The 11,308-nt window shown below is 24.5% G+C and overlaps 1 protein-coding gene across 1 annotated transcript; it reads right to left on the bottom strand.

Annotated features, from left to right (window-relative positions):
- Window positions 1–571: 571 nt before the first annotated feature.
- On the bottom strand, window positions 572–6,291 carry LOC112733726 (jasmonoyl--L-amino acid synthetase JAR6). Its single transcript, XM_025782774.2, has 6 exons — window positions 6,118–6,291; window positions 4,357–4,675; window positions 4,020–4,121; window positions 3,290–3,745; window positions 2,379–2,719; window positions 572–1,145 (listed from the first exon to the last, which is right to left on the bottom strand). The coding sequence occupies exons 2-6, from the start codon at window positions 4,647–4,649 to the stop codon at window positions 601–603; spliced, it is 1,737 nt and encodes a 578-aa protein (XP_025638559.1). The 5' UTR covers window positions 4,650–4,675; window positions 6,118–6,291; the 3' UTR covers window positions 572–600.
- Window positions 6,292–11,308: the final 5,017 nt, after the last annotated feature.

Raw genomic sequence — 11,308 nt, 5'->3', positions numbered from 1 at the left:
ATAATAAAAAAATAAAAGCTTAATTACTCTGTTAGTCTCTATAGTTTTACCAAATTTTTAATTAAGTCTCTATATTTTTTTTTCTTTCAATTGGTCCCTACACTACTTTTAATTTTGTAATTATGTTCTTTTCATGTTAAAAATGTTAAAATTAATATAATATTTTTACCAAAATACATGCGGTCAAATATTTAATAAAGTTTTTAATTATAAATACTTTTAATTTGTGAAAAAATATTCAGTTAACTCTAATATTTTTTACACTAAGAAGGACTTAATTACAAAATTAAAACAGTGTGTAGGGACCCAATTGAAAAGAAAAAAAATTATAGAGACCTAATTAAAAATTTGGTGAAACTATAGGGACCAACAGAGTAATTAAACCAAAAATAAATTACTAAAATAGTATTCAGACATTTATATTACTAACAAAAAAACTTCAAAAATACGAACGACAAATAAATTTTTTAAAAATAAAAAACGTGACAAAAAGAATATAAGAAAACTATAAGAATAATATTTTTTCAATATTATTATTATTTCATAATTTTGATTGATATTGCTATTGATATTTTCCCAAATATATTTCATTCATTGATTTCAATTATTGAAAGCAGAACTAATGTACTTGTTCACAACATTCTCATTCAATATTTGCAACACTTTGGCATTGTTAGACCCTACACACCTTGGTGTCTTGAACTGACTAACAGCAGATCCTAACCCTATATAATGTTCTAGAATCTTCTGGAATGTTCCATGCCGGACGACACGGAGTTCGAGGGCGCCGATGCAATTGACCTTCCTAGAGCTAGTATACCCTGCATCAACAAAGGATTTGTCCAAGCAATTGCAACATTCACTAAGAACTTCTTCACTTGCTTCGCCACTAATTTCCCAAACTATAACATAGTGCCCTGGATCTTTGGACACATCAACATAACTTGTGTAATCAACAACTTCTAATTTTTCTTCAGCTAGAAACTTTGATGCTTCTTCCACAGCTAATTGAAGATCCTTCTCTGTGTTCTTGTCTATGTTGATTGTAAGTAGAAGGCTGCTCCGCCGGACGAATTTCAGTTGCGGCGACGAGTTGTAGAACCCCATAACCTTGACAACATCGCCGAGTCGATACCTGTATAGGCCTGAAAAATCGAGCAAAGATTTAAGATTAACAATTTATTAAAATTGAAATCTTTTTTTTTTCTATAGTATTTTTTAAGTCGATAGAGTAAAGACTAATTTATTTTATGTTAAGTTGCACAAATTTTGTGTATTTCTTTAAAATTATGCATAATTCTAGGTTAAGATATTAGATTAAGGTAAAAATTTTCAATTTTTTTTCCAAAACATTAGTAATAAGCATTATTAGGCATAAACCATATGAATGCTATGTGAAATTTTTTTTAGATTAATTAGTTAATTTTTGTTTGGTTCACAATAACTATTGTTGTTTTGACTCTGTTTGGTAAATTGTCCGAATTCAATTTTTATTTAAGTATATTGATTTATAAATTTACTTAAAATGGCAAAACAATTTATTGCTTTAAATCCAAGATAATGCTAAAAAAAATTGGAGAAATTAGTACGCATGATTTATGAAAAACAAAGGACAATAAAATTCAAAATTAGTTAGTTGCCAACAACCAAAGCTAAAAGCTATGCTACCTAGGTTACATTAATGTGGTTAGGTTTTAGGTATGTACTCTTATGTTGATTGTTTCTTACAATATCAGAAGGACATGATTTCATATTCTGTTGGTCACATCCATATTTAGAAATTAGAATCAAGTATTAAAGCAAATCACAAGAACAGTTAAAAAACAAAAACCACCAAAGCATCTTAGATAAAAAGCATTGTCAGAAAGTCAAAAGTCAATAATTAGAACTTAGAAACCCAAAAATTCAATAATAATAATAATAATAATAATAATAATAATAATAATAATAATAATAATAATAATAATAATAATAATAGGATAAGATGTTGTTTAAAAGCATTATATGTTTATCTAATATGTCTTATTTAAATTTTTTTTTGTCAAAATCCTTTTTTTTTCTCCGAGAAGTGTTTCTTTTCTTCGTCTTTTACATAACTATAACAATTATAATTATAATAGTTATAATGGCAGTCGTAGTGATTTAAGAAGAAAATTGATAAAAAAAATAAAAAAATAAAAAAATATTTAAAAAAATGTTTTAATTTTTGTCAACAGACAAAAATATCACAAAATAAAATATTTAGAATAAAAATAAGACGTTTTAAATGTTAAATAATAAATTAAAATTAAGCACAATAATAATAATAATAATAATAATAATAATAATAATAATAATAATAATAATAAATGTAAGGTAGAGAAGAATTAATTAAGTACCTGCTGGAGTGGTGATAACAATTTCATATTCTTGACCAACCTTAACTTGAGTGAGTCCAACAGGCTCAGGTTCCACATCAATGAAATCAGAGTCTCCCTTATTTTGAGGTATAAATTCAAAGTATCCAATTTGAGGAAGAACAGTGTACAAGGCAGACTCAGGAGGCAATGTTGGATTCACATTTGTAGCAATCCAACCTTCTGAAGATCCATAATCAGAAGTCAACAGTGGTAGGTCACCAGCATAGTGCCTTAACTTCTTTAAATATGGCTCCATTGACCCTGTCATTATTCCATACACATACTTTGCATTTGGAAATAGCTCTTGAATTAATCCATACCTGTGTTGCACAAATACCAATACGCGTCTTTAATACGGTATAATACTGTATAAATATACACAAATACATAAATTTATTAAAAAAAAATTTAGTCAACTATGTTGCACAAATATCACTAAAAATATTAAATATGAGATTTTTTTAAATAAGTTAAAAATCACAAAAAAAAATAGTAATGTAAGTTTTATATCAAATACATAAATTTTATGTTTAATTACTCTGTAAATCTCTATAGTTTTATCATATTTTTAATTAGGTCCTTATATTATATTAAATTTTGTAAATAAGTCCCTACTATGACAAAAATATTGAAATTAATATAATATTCTGTTAAATTATACAGAATATTCCGTCAAAGGTTAGACATATTCGTTTTGTTTAACGGAATATTCTATTAGTTTTCGCGTTGTTGTCAATACAGGGATTTAATTACAAAATTTGATATGGTATAGAGAACTAACTGAAAAAAAAAGTATAAGGACTTAATTAAAAATTTAGTGAAACTATAAGGATCGACAGAATAATTAAACCTAAATTTTACGAAAAAAAATTTGCGAATAAAATTCGTACCAATTGCTTAACCCCATGATTTTTGTTTGGATGATGTTAGCCAAATTGGGATCAGACTTGAGAATTTTGGACATAGCATTCCTCAAGGAAGGGACAGTGACCCTTTCAGAAAGGACACCATCCCTTATATCAGCAACAAGATCCTCCCAAACTTGCTCAAATGTCCTAAAAGAATGGACAATGCTGTGTGCAAAAGTTGAGGACACAAATTGAACCTCATCACAGAAGATTAGGCCACAAAGTAGGTGGCAATAGAGTGATTGGTGAAAATCAGGACCAAATATCACTTCTTCAGGGCTGCAACATTGTGATTTTAGTGCTTGCATTGCAACAGTGTATCTTGAATTTCTGAAAACATTTGTTGTTGCTGTTCCTGCTGCTAACCCTCCTTTGGTCTTGAATTGCTTGCTGCTGTATATGAAGCTTAAGGCCTTTCCACTTGTGATTGGAAATTCTCTTCATAAATCATAGTCATTTCCAAATTCCAATACCAAATAGAGACAATAATTAATAATATGATCATAATAAATTTTATCAACTAAAAGGCTATTTTTTTTATGCTCTCTGTATAAAATATAGGTTGGAATAAAAATATATAACGAAAATGTGTAAAAAATGACATGTATATATACCTAACTGATTTAGTAGCTGATTTTTTGTATGCGCGGGACATTTAATATTTCATTGAGTTTAGGGCTTTAAATTAAAGAGGAATGAAAGTATTGATTACTTGTTTCTAAAGGCAAAAGAGGTTTTATATATCTGAACTGTGGTCTCAAAAAGCTCATCATTCCATGGCACAAACTTTGGCTTCCCCTGAGTAGTTCCAGAGCTGCAAGATCATCATCATAATAACCCCTTTCAAAAACTCAGAATTTAACACCAAAAAATTCAGCCTTTTCAAGAATAAATTAAATACTAGTACGAGTCGTATTCGTGCTCCAAAAATATCTACAACCGCTTCTAAAGGCTAAAATGGGCGATTGTAAATATTTCTGGAACACGAATAGCAAAAGAAAACTAAAAGAGAGAGGGAGAATGAATGAATCAAGAATCAAGATATATACCTTAGAGACATAGTTGTGATTGGTTTTGAAGTGAGGATTGAAGAAAGATCACCATCAATCATTCTATTGATGTAAGGTTCAAGCTCTTTATGCGTAACAAGTGGGACACAGTTCTTGAAACTCTGAGGATCAGTTCTTCCATTAAGTCCTAAATTCTGAAGGTATTCAGCTTCTGAATTATCTTCAAGAATCTTCCTAAGAGTTTCAATTTGAACTCTACCAGCATCCTTAGTAACTTCCTCAAATTCCTCTATTACTTTCTCCATGTTGAAACCTTCAACTTTCTCTAACATTTTCTACTATTAGTATTGTATAGTCCCTGAATAAAGAGAGAGAAAGAGAGAGGAGCACTCAATTATGTGAAAAAGACAAATAATATATAAAATTTTATTAATTTTTTTAAATTATTTAGTTATAAATATTTAAAGAGAAGTGGGCAAATAGATAACATAGAAAAAGCCAAATTATGAGTCATACATTTTGTGAATAGACAACAAAACCAAAAAAACAAAAAAAACATACATTTTGTGAATATATGTTATTATGGGAAAAACATTTAGATAGGGCCAAATTGCACCAATTTCATATTATATCTTTTTTCTTAATTAGATTTTTTTTTTAATTCTTTAAAATTTTATGGTCGTTATTTAATGTTGCATATTCTCTTTTTCTTTTTTCATAATCATGACAAAATAAACACTATGGTAATTTGAACCATTTAGGAAAGAACAAAAATAGATTCAGAAATTTGGAATAATAGTAGAAAATGAATATAAGAAAATGAAAGGAAACAACCAAGTTGTCTAGTGATGAAGTCACACAACAAAAAAAATAAATGAATAAATAAATAAAAGTTCTGTCAAGCACTAACACTTAAAATTCTTTCAAAGATCAAATCAAGTTCATCATTTCAGGTATTGAGAAAAGAAAATTCATTATATCAATACCAACAAATAAAAAGAAATACTGTCATGATGACTGAATCGTTAAATAATTTAGTCAAATATATCATATTATTTAACGATTTATAATATCATTTTCGTATAAGAAGATGTCATCATAAAAGTATTTACCTAAATAAAATATTAATTATTAGAACTGTAATTTTGAGTGACAGATCAACTGTAACAAGATAAAGTCAAAGGAAAATCCAAGGTAGAAAGGAAAAGACTAAAAAGTAGTGTTCCATAATCCATAAAGATAAGATATTTGAAAACTAACAGAAACTGATTTAGACTTTAGTGAGAAGAGAGAGAGAGAGAATCATAGACAGCTGGAAAATTCAGAACTCTGTTTCAGTGTCTTAAACTCAAAGGGTTGTTTACTTGTTTCAGAAACAAGAAAAATTACAATAAATTTTAAGTAAATTTTTTATTTTTTTGAAAGATTTTAATGAAAAAGATTAAAACAACAAAAAGTCAACGAAAGCATGTCTTGTTTGGTTCTGGAAAAGTAGCCATAAATAATAGTACTAAAGAGTGGAAAAATTAGGGGAAGAAAAAAATTTATGATGTGGTACTACTACTAATACTAGAATTTCATCTAATGAATACCCATGACTCCATGAGCAAAACCCAGATGAAAAAATTGTTTTTTTTTTATGTTTTTTTGTGAAAAAACAGAACATATATACATAGAATGAATATGTGATGAGATAATCTTCCTCAAATTGAGGAAGAGTGTGGTAAGTGTGTGTTTGTGTCAGGAACTTTATGAGAGAGAAGAAGAAGATGATGAAACACACAAAGTTAGTTAACATACCTAAAGAGAGTGAAGGATGGATCTGAAGAAGGAGAGAGAGGGAAAGTGAATCTGAAGATAGAAATGGTGTATTCTGTTACTTGGCAGAGAGGCAGTTATAGTGTGTGATTAGCTCAAGATTCTCATAGTGGGTATGCCTATATATATATAATATATAATATACTATACAATGTTACGAGTACACTAAAATTAGCCACCAATATAAAACATATATTGAAATTAGAATATAAATATATATTAAAAATAAATTAAACCAAATATATATTTATACATTAATAATTAATTTTAGTGACTAATTTTAGTGTATGAATAATATTTTTAATAAAAAATAAAAAATACATATATTATCTATTTATATATATATATTATTAATTATTAAAATTCAATTTTTTTCAAGCATAGTTGACTTGGTATATTTTTGAAAGTATTTGTTAATTTATTTTATTTAATTTATTTATATATATTAATTAATTAATTAATTATTTAATCTAATTAAGATAAAGATCAAATCATTTAATATTTTATTTGACTAAATTAATTATAACTAATTAATTATATTAATTATTTAATTTGATTGGAATAAATAAATTTTTTAATTTATATTAATTTTTTTTATATATTTTGATTAATAATTTTTAAAAATAGTATAATAAAGAGTTGAGTAAAGTAACAATTAGATCTTCAAAGATTTTGATCTATAACTAATTAGTTCTTGAAGAAGAAAAAAAGTATCAATTAAATCCTATACAATAGTAAATAAACAGTACAAAATCAAATAGAATTATCCGTATATATATACGTGGTCTGTCTCATTGCTGTCAAATAAACATGAAAATGATATAATTTTGGACGATAAAATATTTATTATTTTTTAATTTTTTATATAGTATTTATCAATTGTTTTTTATTTATCATGAATTCTATTAAAATATATGAAGTGCAAAAGTTGTTATTTACATAACAATCTTTTATAAATAGACATGTCACAATAGTTAACAATACATATCAATATTATAGTTAAGTTTTACGTGATAAATTGATATAACAACATAATGTAGTGTTCACCATTTATTATTGTGGAAGATTAAATTAATATATTTTTTAATAAATATAAAATAAATATTTTAAAAACTTAATAAGATTTAATAGTATGTTTTTTAATTTTTAGAAAGAAAATCTTAAAATATGATATTTAACAAAAAAAAAAGTTATAAGAAATAATTTCTTTCTTCTTTTGTTTTTTGGACCAAGTTTGGAAAAGGATATTTTGGGCGGATATAGTTTCCAAAAGACGTTAATTCCTATGTGTAATTATAATTTCTCAAATAAGATTATTTCTAGTAAAAAATACGTATGGCTTTACCCAAAAAACAAAATAAAGGTATTAATATTATTTAAATATTTAATTAAAAATCCTAAACTTTGATTTAATACAAATTTATTGATTTTCTTTTTTGGCCCAAATCACAACTGGACGATGTTCAAATGGCCAATATAGTGTACCGAAATATTTAATGGCCAAAAAATTTATTCTAATATATTTGCTAAATTATCAATAATACCAATTTCATTTTATTTTTTTATGCCACTAATTTCTAGATGCCTCTGAGTCCAATATATATGTTATCTAATGAAACTAAAAATATATCTTTCCAAAAAATATGATCGGATCATTATGTGTGGCAAAAATTAAATAACCACTAAATATTTAAAGGTATTCAAAGATATCAATATCACTGTCTTAATTAAAATTTTAAAATAAAGATAACCAATATCCTCATATAAAAAACATGGTCATATAATAACATAGCAAAAAATAATTCATATATAATTTTCAATTAAACATTTTGTCAAGGATTTAGATTTTCATTTGGGATTGAGAAATTTAACATGGCTAAACTTCTTAATCACTTCACCTATTTAATTTATACTCCCCCAATTGGTTATTTGTTTTGTTTATCTTTGCATTTACGTAAATTTTGCAGGCTTTTATTTTATTTTTGGATTAATAAAGATCAATTTTAAATCTTCTGGTTACGAAAATTTTAATAATATTATATTATAAAATTATTTATTCTACAAATTTAAAATAATAAATAAAAATATATAAATAATTATATTTTTAATATTGAAATATGGTTATTAATTAAAGGCGTCATTTAGGACGGTTAGACACATACATGAATTGTGAATGTGTTCTTAAGAGGTGGAGAAAAGTTGGACTAGTAAAGTATGATTTTAATTTTTGAAATTTTAAAATTAACCCCTTTAACTTTTGAGAATATTATGTTTTGCAACTTATTTTAACTCGGTCAAGGACTTATTTATTTTATCTTTTTTTTTTTCTAGCTAATATCTAAATCCTTGAATATTTAAATTATTATCTCCATCTAAATTTTTAATCGTATTTCTTAAAACACTTATCAACTTGATGATTCATATAATGAATTAATGATACTATTTATTACAAAAGGTTAAATTGATAAAAAAAAAGTTACATATAAAAAAGTTATGTCTTATGTTAGAAATTTTCTTTTTGGGATTATAATTTTTTTTTAGTTATTAAAATCCTGATGTTATATTATGATATGAATTGTCTAAAAAAAATTAAATTGATAAATAAATAGATAGATATAAATAGTTATATCTTTACATTTAGAGCGATATTAAAAGATATCATTAGAATTTAGACACACATATATGAAACCTTGAATGTGTTTAAGGAAAAATAGTGCGTACAAAATAAATGCACATTTTTCCACTAAGCAATATCAAATGGACATTTTTGTTCTATGCAATATTAATTGACGTTCAAACAAGATGAAGATAATTGTGTTTAGCTAAAAATGGTGTGTGTATGAATAATTAATAATCATATTTACATTTTTGCAATACAAACAAGCTAAGAAAAAAGGAAGGAGAGAGAGAGAGAGAACAATAGTTTATGCACAAATTAAATAAGATTATCGGAAAAAAAAAAGAAAAAACAAAGAGGAATAAGACTTATTAAATAAATCAATTAATGTATCATCTATTAAAAAATAATAAGAAAAATCAGTGTTCATGTCAAGATATTAGACCACAAGATAAAATAAGAATTATAAACTCACTTTTTGTTCTGTTTAGATAATTATTCCCAACTGCATTTAATTATTTAATTCTCTTATCTTCATATATGATCATCATATAGAATAACAAATATAGATATTTTAATAGGAAGCTGGATTTCAATTATATACGAAAAAGAAACAAAAGTTATCACTGGACCACATCAACGAGTTTATGAAAATTTAAATATGTATAATATAATTTCCATTGATAATTATACAGTATTACTAAAAAGATAATACATAAAATTATTTTATTTGATATAATATTCATAAATTTATGTATATAACATTCATTATTATATATTTATTATATTTAAAATTAAATAATTATTTTAATAATAATTAATAATAAATATTAACTTTAAACTATTTAAACTGATTTTTTTATTATTTGAAGAATAATATATATATACACACAATATATAATATATTAAACTAATAATTTTTTCCATCTCATGAAAGTGACATGTTATATTACTTTATGTGGATAAAGTATAAACTAAAGGAAGGGGGTGGCATGCTTAGCTTTCACAATTAAATTTAAGCACAACTTGCTAAGGACTTCACAATAAATAAATATTGAAAAATGCAATTAAATCCATGGTTCATGGTTTGAAGGGTGTAGCTAGGTTTAGTATAGGATGATAAACAGGGAAGCAGGTGCCTAGAATGGCGACCCTTTTTGAACATTACGATACATATATAATAGACAAGTTGAAGAATAAAATAACAATGACTAAGTTTATTAATTATTATATAACCAGAATCAAGTTTGTGTGACCTACAAGAGTCTAGATAGATTATAAATTTTTTAACCAGGATGTTATGTGTATTAAAATTAATTATTAATATAAAATAAATATTAAAATATAAATATATTTAAAATAAATTAAATTATATATTTATTTACATATAAATATATTAGTAATTAATTTAGTATACGAATAATATTTTTATTTTTTTAATTAGCATTATTTATCTAAAGAATTTGACTTCATAAGTGTCTTTTTTAAACTTGAAATGTCTTTGTGTATATTAATTTTTTTTTTAAATAATGAAAATCAAATTTTAAATTTTTTTATAACAACGATATTATCTTTTGAAACTATTTGTCTAAAAAATTGACACTGATTAGAAGAGTTATCGTTATATATCCAAATATTAGAAGCTCACGTTTAAACTTTTGTAAATTAATAGAAAAGAATTACTAACAAAAAGTTATATTCAATTAAAAAATTTTATTCGATTTTAATCAAATTAGTCAAATATTTAATAGTAGCATTGTTTTTCAATTGAGAATCAATTTTATGTGAAGCTTTTTCTTCATGAAATTACAACTTTTGTTATCAAAACTTGACTAATTTATAAATGTACACAAATACGTATATATTTAATATTTCATAAAAAAATTGTTATACTTTTTTAAATAATTTGCTTATTTTTCAATCATAAATTTAATTATTCTAATAATTTATTATTTAATTTAAAAATATATAATTTAATATTTATAAATATATACAAATATATTAACTAATTTTGTGACTGAATTTTAATATATAAAGAGTATTTTTCTTCTAAAACAATTATTATTGCATTAATCAATTACACGGTAATCATGTCAAGTTTTGTTCGTTATAAATTATTTAGAAGAATTAAATAACGTTATATAAAGAAGGAATAACAGAATTGCAGTTACAGTTGCACACATGCCTACAAACCTTTGTTGAGAGGTTTGTCTAATCCTATCCCTACATTAATACATTAATAATCTTATACATTATATTAATAATTAATGCACCAACAAACATAAGCACATTTGGTGAAGGATCAACTTAGTTGTATATGTTTAATTAATTAATTATATATATATATATATATATATATATATATATATATATATATCTTAAGAAATAATCAAGTGGAATAAATTCCTATAGTTGCTTGTGAATGTTAATTAATATATAGTTGGTTGCAATCAATAATTTGGTTAGGTCAATTTAAAAAGAACTGTTTACCAGACAAAAATCTTGAATTTAAGTTTGAAAGAAATAGAAAAAATATATCAAAGGGTTAAATGAATT

This window comes from Arachis hypogaea, chromosome 2 (assembly GCF_003086295.3).
Source record: "Arachis hypogaea cultivar Tifrunner chromosome 2, arahy.Tifrunner.gnm2.J5K5, whole genome shotgun sequence".
Classification (NCBI taxonomy): Eukaryota; Viridiplantae; Streptophyta; class Magnoliopsida; order Fabales; family Fabaceae; genus Arachis; species Arachis hypogaea.
This window is presented reverse-complemented; position numbering and strand designations above follow the sequence as displayed.